We start from the raw sequence: 13,274 nt of genomic DNA on the forward strand, positions 1-13,274 counted from the left end.
TTTTCTCACTTCATTGTGTTAGGAGAGGGGCTGGTCAGTGTTTTTATTTTTATCAAAGTACCCAATAGTCTATGATCCCATATCCTTCTTATCTATTAAAAGGTCGTCATGAAGGTAGCGTAAGTAAGTGTCGTAGATCTTTACATCTCGCGCTTGGTTCAGACGAACTTTTGACTTCTAGGTGATCAGATACAAATAAAACGAATAATTGTGACACCGGCATCAATTTGTCTTTCGTGCCAAGGATCGATGGCAGCACTAACCAATACTCATTACCCAGGTAGACATTGGTGTCTGTTAGTCCCTTCTGAGCCTACTTGACCATCCATCTGGTGCAAGTGTATGGTGCTAACTCAGGAGCTAAGCTCGCTGTACACATGGCAGGTACACCTGTCTTATACAGCCAGAGCCCGCTGCTAAGGCCGGGGTCACACTTGCGAGTGTGATGCGAGAAACTCGCGCCTCAATACAGGACTGCTGCCGGCACGGGACCGGAGTGTGCGGCTGCATAAAAATACATACAGCTGCACACCCCGGTTCCGAGTGCCGGGTATTGAGGCGCGAGTTTCTCGTATTGCACTCGCAAGTGTGACCCCGGCCTATCAGTGACCACAGTTGCTGTTTAACCCTTTAAATGATGTTGTGAAGCATTGAATTAACCCCTTCACGACATGTGCCGTACATGTAGTTTGCATGTCGTGTCTCTCCATTTAATGTGGGCTTCGGCGCTGTTTGCACTATTCACTTTATTAGCGTCTTACTAGTGTTACTATTTCGCCCTTTTTTGCACTTGCTTTCTATTGCCTACCTCCATATCAGTCCTCGATTGGCAATCCCTATATGCTCCTTTCCTTGTTTGGATAAATGGGTGACTATATGGCACACCAATCTAGGGACATCTAGGAGAGTTAGGGTCAGCCGCCGAGGAGCGAGGGCGCCAATCTCGTTTTGTGTTTAGGGTGCCAACCTCCTTTAGGTAGGCTTGTGATACTAGGTATTGTCTATATAGGGTGATGGTAGCCAGCACGGTTGTTTGTATGATGCTTGGTAATGTCTTGTGGTTTTAATAGGTATAATAAAAGTTAATTTTTATCTGAATATTATCATTGTTATGTAAGGTACCTTGTAAGTTTTCTTGAATTTTTGACTTTTATAAGTTTAAATTTGGATATATTTTTCTAAACCTGTTTGTTAGGCTATCCCTGCATGTGTTGCAGCTGTCTTTGCAGCCGCGGGGACTTTAACATATTAACCGAGGGTCTGCAACATGCTTGAATATCACCCAAGCATGCTCAGATAACACCTTATCCCAGCACGTTCACTCATCACTAGTCTATACCTGAATTATATGTAGAGTTACTTTTTGCCAATCGCCTTGTATAATAGATTTCTGTGGGTGTGTAATTATGGAGGTCCTCTGTCTTCTCTTTAGTAAACCTCATTCCTACTATTAACTGTTCCCAATCCGGGGTCCGGCTTATCATGGCAATTGTTCAGCTAACACCGTGGTGGGAGCTTGGAGACGGGCCACTGGTGTACGCCCCGCTCTGCTAATTTGGAACATATGACACAGCCGTTCTCTGGGAGTCGCTTTGTCTTTGTGCTAGTATTTTAGCATTAATCATCCGCCTTTCCCTTGAAACCATTCATTACTGCATCAATCAAATACAAAGCGGCGTAGAGCCATTGTACCTTATTTATTTTGCTAATATATTTTGATTTTCCTATTTTTGTGGTTAATTCAGCTTTGGTGCCAGCAGGGGGCAGTGTCTGCTGTACTTGTAATATAAGGGCCTGTATAGGATGATGGTGTTTTTAGGAGCAGGAAATCCTCCAGTCATCGGAGATATATGTCTTATAGATTATTTGCTGTGGCAACAGAAAACTTTACGATAGCCGAACACTTGGGTGAGGGTCAGTGATTGCAGTTACAGGGTGTTACATTTTCAGGGAATACAGATTATTTACTGTAAGTAAAATACAAAACTGGATAAATTATTTGTACTTTGTTTCAATTTTTCCTGGTCTCCAAGACCTCTACTTGCTGTCAATTTCATAGGACGCTTCATATTGTTGTTTTTATTATAGGGGTATGTTCCCACAGTCAATAAACGCTGTGGGTTTTACGCTCCCTACATCCGCAGCGGCCCGATGTTACAGCATAGTGGAGTGGATTTCAAGAAATCCCATTCCACTATGCGTTCAGACGCCTCTCGCGTCCCTGCGTAACCGGACATGAGGCGCGTCTTTCCAGACCACAGCATGTCTATTTATCTTGCGGAGACGCTCAGTCTCCACAGCGTAAATTACCTAAAGACTACAGTGGGTACGGAAAGTATTCAGACCACTTTAAATTTTTCACTTTTTGTTTCATTGCAGCTATTTGGTAAATTCAAAAAAGTTCATTATTTTCTCATTAATGTACACTCTGCACCCCATCTTGACTGATTAAAAACAGAAATGTAGAAATTTTTGTAAATGTATTAAAAAAGAAAAACTGAAATATCACATGGTCATAAGTATTCAGACCCTTTGCTCAGTATTGAGTAGAATCACCTTTTGAGCTAGTACAGCCATGAGTCTTCTTAGGAATGATGCAACAAGTTTTTCACTCCTGGATTTGGGGATCCTCTGCCATTCTTCCTTGCAGATCCTCTCCAGTTCTGTCAGGTTGGATGGTGAACGTTGGTGGACAGCCATTTTCAGGTCTCTCCAGAGATGCTCAAATGGGTTTAGGTCAGGGCTCTGGCTGGGCCAGTCAAGAATGGTCACAGAGTTGTTCTGAAGCCACTCCTTTTTTATTTTAGCTGTGTGCTTAGGGTCATTGTCTTGTTGGAAGGTGAACGTGCGGCCAAGTCTGAGGTCCAGAGCACTCTGGAAGAGGTTTTCATCCAGGATATCTCTGTACTTGGCCGCATTCATGTTTCCTTCAATTGCAACCAGTCGTCCTGTCCCTGCATCTGAAAAACACCCCCATAGCATGATGCTCCCACCACCATGTTTCACTGTTGGGATTGTATTGGGCAGGTGATGAGCAGTGCCTGGTTTTCTCCACACATACTACTTAGAATTATCACCAAAAAGCTCTATCTTCATCTCATCATACCAGAGAATCTTATTTCTCATCGTCTGGGAGTCCTTCATGTGTTTTTTTTTTAGAAAACTCTGCAGGCTTTCATGTGTTAGGCCTGTTGCACACTTCCGTTGTTGGCGGACAGCTGACATCCGCCAAAAACGAAAATTACAGATCCGCCTCCGGGAGGTGACATACGGATGCCAGCGGACGCTAATTAGGACGGATCTGCCGAAGATGAAAAGTACAACAAATTTAGCAGCGCATGGTTAAAATGCTTCCGGGCATGCGCACTTAATAAGAGCGGACCATCAAGGAAAAAAAAGTTGCATTGTCCGTCTCATCCGCCCGGGAGCCGCTAAAATCTTGGCGGCACCGTCAAACGGGTGGGACGGACGATCGTCAGTCAAAATCCGCCACTAATGTAAGTCTATGGGGGAAAAAACGGATCCGCCCCTTTTTTGGCGGATCCGTTTTTTCTAAAATTGGCGGATTTTTACTGACTACAAAAAACGGATGTGTGAAACAGGCCTTAGGAGTCGGGCTCCTGCCACTGCACAGCAGGAATCCGGAGCATTGCATGCAGCGGTCTCCCATTCTTCTGCGGCCATAAAGGAGCCTGCTCAGCAGTCTCGTCATTCCCAACGCTCTGCCCAGACCTGCTCTGTGGGTCTGGTTGTTGCTGCCACCTCTGGGCCAGCAATAGAGCAAGCCACTCCTGAGGCTGTCCTTCCGTCGTTCCACTGAGCATGCTCACGGGACGATCTCCCATTGGAGATAGGGAGTCACATGTACAGGTCCTTCTCCAGATCTGATTGGTCCATCACAGGGATCTGAAAGCTTTCAGAAGGTCTCGGCTATAAAAGGTTCTCATGACCACTCGGCCATGTACTAGTATAGACTCTAGCTGCTACATGTGTGAATGATGACGAATGCATGGAACTGCGAATGACTCATTAAGATTCCCCTCCCTCTGATATTACGTATGTGAGGGAACTATAGATTGTCAGTGGCAAGCTAAAGGCCACGGTGCATATCATTCCACTGTACTAGCGTCCGATAGTGTGGCCCATTACAGGGCATTATCGTACCGCGGCAGTGTCTGTCGCCTCGCTGCAGTCTGCAGCAGTTATTGGTGTTCGCGACTGCGAAGCTGCACGCACGGTAGGTCTAGAGGGACGCTGACCCTGTGACTTGGGCCAGAGTCCTGTGACTGTATACCGGGCGTGCATCTCGCTGAGCTCTGTGAGCTTGAACAGGCTCAGTATTTGTGTTTAGTGCTTTGGCGACTCTGTGATGTAACAGAACCCGCCCAGCGCCCACCGGATGACGTTCAACCCGCGTGTGTTATATCGCCATATTGTGCATTGAACGCATCTACTATTTTATAATTTGGTGCGTTCTGCCAGCCCTAACAATATGTCTGAGGAGAGGCTTCCGTCAGGCCACTCTGCCATAAAGGCCCGACTGGTGGAGGACTGCCGTGATAGTTGACTTCGTGCAACTTTCCCCCATCTCCCTACTGCATCTGTGGAGCTCAGGCACAGTGATCTTTTGGGTCTCCGTTATCTCTCTCACCAAGGCTCTTCTCCCATGATTGCTCAGTTTGGCTGGAAGGCCAGGTCTAGGAAGACTTCTGGTGGTCCCAAACTTCTTTCATTTAAGGATTAAGGAGGCCACTGTGCTCTTAGGAACATTGAGTATTGCAGAAATTCTTTTGTAACCTTGGCCAGATCTGTGCCTTAGAACCCAAAAAAACGGAAGTGTGAAGCCAAAATATAAATAAAACAAATCTTTATTGACTACATGATAAAAGACATAATAAAAATTGCATTTGTATAAAGGGACTGAAATTGAACAGAATGACCAAGAGGTCTACAAGGGAAAAGCTATATATATGCAAACACATGTACTTGAGTGAAAAATATACAATAGCCACATCACTTTAAAAATTACAGATCATACTAGAAGTGCATAAATGTAAATTTACTCCAAATGAGTAGATCAAATGTGATGTAAAAAAATGCCAACCAAGTGGCTACAAGCTTAACAACAGATATCCCCAATAAATAATGTATAACAAAATATAAAGTGCAATAGTGCACAAGTAAACACAAATGACAACCAGCAAGGTATAAAGTGCAATAGTGCCAAAAATAAATAAACAAGCAGGCTATGATTATTGTATAGATGCAAGTGCATTCTCCTTCTTGGTCTACATGGTAATTATGCTTTTTTATTGGCGGTCAGCTTAAATTTATGCGCAGCACTATGGTTATATAGCTACTTCTTTACTTGTGCACTATTGCACTTTATATTTTGTTATACATTATTTATTGGGGATATCTGTTGTTAAGCTTGTAGCCACTTGGTTGGTATTTTTTTACATCACATTTGATCTACTCATTTGGAGTAAATTTTCATTTATGTACTTCTAGTATGATCTGTAATTTTTAAAGTGATGTGGCTATTGTATATTTTTCACTCAAGTACATGTGTTTGCATATATATAGCTTTTCCCTTGTAGACCTCTTGGAGTTCATTCTGTTCAATTTCAGTCCCTTTACACAAATGCAATTTTTATTATATCTTTTATCATGTAGTCAATAAAGATTTGTTTTATTTATATTTTGGTTTCACACTTCCGTTTTTTTGGGGTTCTGATATAGTTTGAGGTGTGTCCTTTAAATTTTTGGTCTAATTTTGGTGATCAGATCTGTGCCTTCCCACAGTTCTGTCTCTGAGCTCCTTGGCCATTTCCTTTGACCTCATGATTCTCATTTGGTCTGACATGCACTGTGAGGTCTTATATAGACAGGTGTGTGCCTTTACAAATCAAGTCCTATCAGTTTAATTAAACACAGCTGGACTCCAATGAAGGAGTAGAACCATCTCAAGGAGGATAACAAGGAAATGGACAGCATGTGACTTAAACATGAGTGTCTGAGCAAAGAGTCTGAATACTTATGACCATGTGAGATTTCAGTTTTTCTTTTTTAATACTTTTGCAAAAATTTCTACATTTCTGTTTTTTTCAGTCAAGATGGGGTGCAGAGTGCACATTAATGAAAAAAAAAGAACTTGTTTGAATTCACCACATGGCTGCAATGAAACAAAGAGTAAAAAATTGAAAGGGGTCTGAATACTTTCCGTACCCACTGTATTGCAACATAGTAAGGCTGGAAAAATGTAGTTAAAGGGATTGTTCATCTTTGGAGCAAGCTTTTTTTTAAATGCCTGTAATTGAGCCTAAAGGAAAAAATTTTTTTTTTTTTTTTTGCAATTGAGTCACATAAACGTTGCACCGTTTTGCCTTCTATGTGTCTATTGTTGGCTTCAGAATGAGTTAACTGAGAATCTGTCAGTCAGCTTGCTATGACAACGTGCCAAACTGCATACTTGTGTGTGAATGGAAGCCATAATGCATCATTATATGCCACGTTATACTGAGCCAGGATCCCCGATACCCAGAGCGCTGCACTGCAGCCATCATCTATTTTCTGCTGCTTTACCCCAGAGATCCATCACATGATTGCGTTTTGTTGTGAAAACAATCCAGAAATTTAATTTTTGCATGATATAAAAGGAGCGCCAAGTCCAGAGCTTGTGTGGGACGCCCTCCATTAACTTAAAGTGCCTTACTATGGCAGAGGAATGCACCAGTGATTAAAATCTGTATATTGTATAGTTTCCTTTTCATGCTTTTCTCTGTTTTCTGTTCCAGCGGCAGCCATTGTGGTTCCTTGTTTATCCTCATTGGTTTCAACATATGGTAAGTGTGATATGAGACTCTTATAAGGGGATGTAGACTTTTTTCCGTGAAGCTTAGAAAGGCAGTTGTACAATGATTTCTTTAAATCCACAATTTGCATCCCCTCCACTCAGCGGAACCCTAGGCGGCTGCCTATTCTGCCTAGCCCATGCAGCAGCCCCATGCATCTTCATGGTGGGATTAAGGTGCAATAAACAGCATTCAGCGTCTGCGCTGTTTCGTGCCTTTTAGTTGCAAAGTTACAGTATGTAATGGGTTAAAAGAAACCAATGCTTTGTACACTGTGGGCTATTCATGGAGGATTGCCAGGCAGAGCCTCCTCCGTCCACTTGCAGGAAGCCGCAGTTCTGCAGTCGTATCTGACTGTACTACCGCTGATAATAGAATATCTGTGACTTACATAATACAGCATTGTATTGACGTGACTGATATATTGTGAAGCACACAACACAATCCCAATATTCACCGTGTATAATCCTGACACATAACAAATGTTGGGTGCATTTGGCGGCAAACGTAGAAAAAAGAATAAGTGTGAGGGTACATAATGCATTGCAGTGTGTGTAGGCTCAGGATGGGGCCCAGGCCTGCTGCTATATCGGGGCCGTACACTCTGCAACCAGTCAATAAATGCAAACGCTTTACCCTTCGTTCATTGTGTAATCTGTAATCTTGTGTTTACCAGTTTGCATCCTAATTCCCTTATCATAGAAATATATCCAAAGTCTTCAAGGTCATACATATCTAATATTCTGAGTAGGGCGTTGCATATTGATTTATTGGATTGTCCCTTGTACTAATGCCTACACCTGCTATTCACACAGGACACATCGCATCAGTTCAGATAAAGAATAAATCTATAGGAAAGGTTGGCTAATTACATTACACAATACATGCCATTACTAATCCTGTACTGATCCTGAGTTATTATACCCCAGAGCTGCACTCACTATTCTGCTAGTGCGGTCACTGTGTACATACATTACATTACTGATCCAGAGTTACATCCTGTATTATACCCCAGAGCTGCACTTACTATTCTGCTGGTGCGGTCACTGTGAACATACATTACATTACTGATCCTGAGTTACATCCTGTATTATACCCCAGAGCTGCACTCACTATTCTGCTAGTGCGGTCACTGTGTACATACATTACATTACTGATCCAGAGTTACATCCTGTATTATACCCCAGAGCTGCACTTACTATTCTGCTGGTGCGGTCACTGTGTACATACATTACATTACTGATCCTGAGTTACGTCCTGTATTATACCCCAGAGCTGCACTCACTATTCTGCTAGTGCGGTCACTGTGTACATACATTACATTACTGATCCTGAGTTACATCCTGTATTATACCCCAGAGCTGCACTTACTATTCTGCTGGTGCAGTCACTGTGTACATACATTACATTACTGATCCTGAGTTACATCCTGTATTATACCCCAGAGCTGCACTTACTATTCTGCTGGTGCGGTCACTGTGTACATACATTACATTATTGATCCTGAGTTACATCCTGTATTATACCCCAGAGCTGCACTTACTATTCTGCTGGTGCAGTCACTGTGTACATACATTACATTACTGATCCTGAGTTACATCCTGTATTATACCCCAGAGCTGCACTTACTATTCTGCTGGTGCAGTCACTGTGTACATACATTACATTACTGATCCTGAGTTACATCTGTATTATACCCCAGAGCTGCACTTACTATTCTGCTGGTGCAGTCACTGTGTACATACATTACATTACTGATCCTGAGTTACATCCTGTATTATACCCCAGAGCTGCACTCACTATTCTGCTGGTGCAGTCACTGTGTACATTCATTACTGATCCTGAGTTACATCCTGTATTATACCCCAGAGCTGCACTCACTATTCTGCTAGTGCGGTCACTGTGTACATACATTACATTACTGATCCTGAGTTACATCCTGTATTATACCCCAGAGCTGCACTTACTATTCTGCTGGTGCAGTCACTGTGTACATACATTACATTATTGATCCTGAGTTACATCCTGTATTATACCCCAGAGCTGCACTTACTATTCTGCTGGTGCAGTCACTGTGTACATACATTACATTACTGATCCTGAGTTACATCCTGTATTATACCCCAGAGCTGCACTCACTATTCTGCTGGTGCAGTCACTGTGTACATACATTACTGATCCTGAGTTACATCCTGTATTATACCCCAGAGCTGCACTCACTATTCTGCTAGTGCGGTCACTGTGTACATACATTACATTACTGATCCAGAGTTACATCCTGTATTATACCCCAGAGCTGCACTCACTATTCTGCTGGTGCAGTCACTGTGTACATACATTACATTACTGATCCTGAGTTACATCCTGTATTATACCCCAGAGCTGCACTTACTATTCTGCTGGTGCACTCACTGTGTACATACATTACATTACTGATCCTGTACTGATCCTGAGTTACATCCTGTATTATACCCCAGAGCTGCACTCACTATTCTGCTGGTGCAGTCACTGTGTACATACATTACATTACTGATCCTGAGTTACATCCTGTATTATACCCCAGAGCTGCACTTACTATTCTGCTGGTGCAGTCACTGTGTACATACATTACATTACTGATCCTGAGTTACATCCTGTATTATACCCCAGAGATGCACTTACTATTCTGCTGGTGCGGTCACTGTGTACATACATTACATTACTGATCCTGAGTTACATCCTGTATTATACCCCAGAGCTGCACTCACTATTCTGCTGGTGCAGTCACTGTGTACATACATTACATTACTGATCCTGAGTTACATCCTGTATTATACCCCAGAGCTGCACTTACTATTCTGCTGGTGTGGTCACTGTGTACATACATTACATTACTGATCCTGTACTGATCCTGAGTTACATCCTGTATTATACTCCAGAGCTGCACTCACTATTCTGCTGGTGTGGTCACTGTGTACATACATTACATTACTGATCCTGAGTTACATCCTGTATTATACTTTAGAGCTGCACTCACTATTCTGCTGGTGCAGTCACAGTACATACATTACATTACTGATCCTGAGTTACATCCTGTATCCCAGAGCTGCACTCACTATTCTGTTGGTGCAGTCACAGTGTACATACATTACATTACTGATCCTGAGTTACATCCTGTATTATACCCCAGAGCTGCACTCACTATTCTGCTGGTGCGGTCACTGTGTACATACATTACATTACTGATCCTGAGTTACATCTTGTATTGTACTCCAGAGCTGCACTCACTATTCTGCTGGTGCAGTCACTGTATACATACATTACATTACTGATCCTGAGTTACATCCTGTATTGTACCCCAGAGCTGCACTCACTATTCTGCTGGTGCAGTCACTGTGTACATACATTACATTACTCATCCTGTACTGATCCTGTCACATACTGTATTATAACCCAGAGCTGCACTCACTATTCTGCTGGTGCAGTCACTGTATACATGCATACATTACTGATCCTGAGTTACATCCTGTATTATACCCCAGAGCTGCCACTCACTATTCTGCTGGTGCAGTCACTGTGTACATACATTACATTACTGATCCTGTACTGATCCTGAGTTACATCCTGTATTATAACCCAGAGCTGCACTCACTATTCTGCTGGTGCAGTCACTGTATACATGCATACATACATTACATTACTGATCCTGAGTTACATCCTGTATTGTACCCCAGAGCTGCACTCACTATTCTGCTGGTGCAGTCACTGTGTACATACATTACATTACTCATCCTGTACTGATCCTGTCACATACTGTATTATAACCCAGAGCTGCACTCACTATTCTGCTGGTGCAGTCACTGTATACATGCATACATTACTGATCCTGAGTTACATCCTGTATTATACCCCAGAGCTGCCACTCACTATTCTGCTGGTGCAGTCACTGTGTACATACATTACATTACTGATCCTGTACTGATCCTGAGTTACATCCTGTATTATAACCCAGAGCTGCACTCACTATTCTGCTGGTGCAGTCACTGTATACATGCATACATACATTACATTACTGATCCTGAGTTACATCCTGTATTATACCCCAGAGCTGCCACTCACTATTCTGCTGGTGCAGTCACTGTGTACATACATTACATTACTGATCCTGTACTGATCCTGAGTTACATCCTGTATTATAACCCAGAGCTGCACTCACTATTCTGCTGGTGCAGTCACTGTATACATACATTACATTACTGATCCTGAGTTACATCCTGTATTATAACCCAGAGCTGCACTCACTATTCTGCTGGTGCAGTCACTGTATACATGCATACATACATTACATTACTGATCCTGAGTTACATCCTGTATTATACCCCAGAGCTGCCACTCACTATTCTGCTGGTGCAGTCACTGTGTACATACATTACATTACTGATCCTGTACTGATCCTGAGTTACATCCTGTATTATAACCCAGAGCTGCACTCACTATTCTGCTGGTGCAGTCACTGTATACATACATTACATTACTGATCCTGAGTTACATCCTGTATTATACCCCAGAGCTGCACTCTCTATTCTGCTGGTGCAGTCACTGTGTACATACATTACATTACTGATCCTGTACTGATCCTGAGTTACATCCTGTATTATAACCCAGAGCTGCACTCACTATTCTGCTGGTGCAGTCACTGTATACATACATTACTGATCCTGAGTTACATCCTGTATTATACCCCAGAGCTGCACTCTCTGTTCTGCTGGTGCAGTCACTGTGTACATACATTACATTACTGATCCTTTACTGATCCTGAGTTACATCCTGTATTATAACCCAGAGCTGCACTCACTATTCTGCTGGTGCAGTCACTGTATACATACATTACATTACTGATCCTGAGTTACATCCTGTATTATACCCCAGAGCTGCACTCTCTATTCTGCTGGTGCAGTCACTGTGTACATACATTACTGATCCTGTACTGATCCTGAGTTACATCCTGTATTATAACCCAGAGCTGCACTCACTATTCTGCTGGTGCAGTCACTGTGTACATACATTACATTACTGATCCTGAGTTACATTCTGTATTATACCCCAGAGCTGCACTCACTATTCTCCTATTAGATTACTTATCTTAAACTTTTACTGAATGAAAGCATGTATCATACAGGGTGATTCACTCACTACTTTACCTGGAAAAATTGCTGTAACGTCTAAAAGAGACTGTTTATCATACTGAAATTTGCACTGTACATTCTTTGGTTCATGAGAAGTGAGCATGCAATGAATCACAATGATGGGAAACCTTCTCGCGCCAAGTGGTGTCACCAATTTGTTGCCCCACTAGTTGTCTACATTACGAGAAACTGCCGACACGCAGAAAAGCGTGCAGATAGTCTGTGTGGCGTTTGCATTACAGTCCTGCTGAATTCCTTCTCCATTTGTTAGCAATGTACAGATACAGGTTGGAGAAGTGAGTTTTCATAGTGAAAACTTATTGTAAAATTCCTTAGAGGCGTAAAAGTGAGTTTCTAAAGGTGTTTGGAGGTTAAAATCTGCCATCCAAACCGTGTATTCTATCATTGTTGTGTATGGTGGAACGTATAGGAACACTACTGGATAGGCATGATGGAGGACATCCAAAAATGTCTGAGGAAACCGTTCAGTATGTGAAACTGCCACTTCAGGCATCGCCACATAAATCACTGCACAGGTTTCCCCAGAGACATGCATGTCGTATTCCACATGTCAACAAGCGGCCAACAAAGGTTTTGTCTGCCTGTACACAGTTACTGTACTGCTTTAACACCAACGGATTTTTTCTTTTGGGGCTGTTTGAAAGATTGTGGTGTAGAGTATGAAGCCACGATCATTACAGGCACCCCATGAGAAATTCAGGCTGTGACCCCAGACTTCCTGCGTAATGCATTCAACAATATGGAACAGCGCGTGCAGGCGTGGTTCGATGTGAATAGTGGACATTTTCAACTCCTGCTTTAAAACATCAGTTTCTCATGAACCAGGGTATGTACAGCTCAAATTTAATTTCGGTAGATCATCTTTTAGAAGTTACAGCAATTTTCCATGTAAAGTATAATTGAGCTGCATTCATAATTCTGCTGCAGCCAGAGTTTGGCTCTTACAGTAAATGACTCCCTTGTGTGATGTTTGCACAGAACATGAATCTGTAGTCTTTATAACAACCATTGTAAAGTCTGACATTGGCTACGCCCATTTTTTATGGAGGGGACGAGTGAATTCCGGTAATATTTTGTGCACGGTTATATCATGTCGCTTTCTTTCTCCAGGTTCAGCCAGTCAGAAGGGCACAGTGATGGGAATCCTCCGGAGCCTGGGGGCCCTCGCCCGAGCGGTGGGGCCTATCTTATCAGCAAGCCGTGAGTGTCCGCTCACTATACTTAGGTCAGGATG

At 42.6% G+C, this 13,274-nt stretch overlaps 1 protein-coding gene across 6 annotated transcripts in view; it reads left to right on the top strand.

The window, feature by feature from the left end:
- The window catches only part of MFSD10 (major facilitator superfamily domain containing 10), an 88,328-nt gene that overhangs the window by 65,049 nt on the left and 10,005 nt on the right, over nt 1-13,274 (top strand). For 4 of the 6 annotated variants that reach the window (XM_073574580.1, XM_073574578.1, XM_073574579.1 and 1 more), the window contains 2 exons: nt 6,798-6,845; nt 13,151-13,240. In XM_073574580.1, the coding sequence (XP_073430681.1) occupies nt 6,798-6,845; nt 13,151-13,240 (138 nt within the window). Of the gene's footprint in view, nt 1-6,797; nt 6,846-13,150; nt 13,266-13,274 lie in introns of those variants that run through there. The other 2 variants (XM_073574582.1, XR_012231961.1) reach the window with 2 other exon arrangements.

The sequence above is a fragment of the Dendrobates tinctorius genome, unplaced genomic scaffold (genome assembly GCF_039654945.1).
Source record: "Dendrobates tinctorius isolate UK_male_01 unplaced genomic scaffold, ASM3965494v1 ptg000039l, whole genome shotgun sequence".
Taxonomy (NCBI): domain Eukaryota; kingdom Metazoa; phylum Chordata; class Amphibia; order Anura; family Dendrobatidae; genus Dendrobates; species Dendrobates tinctorius.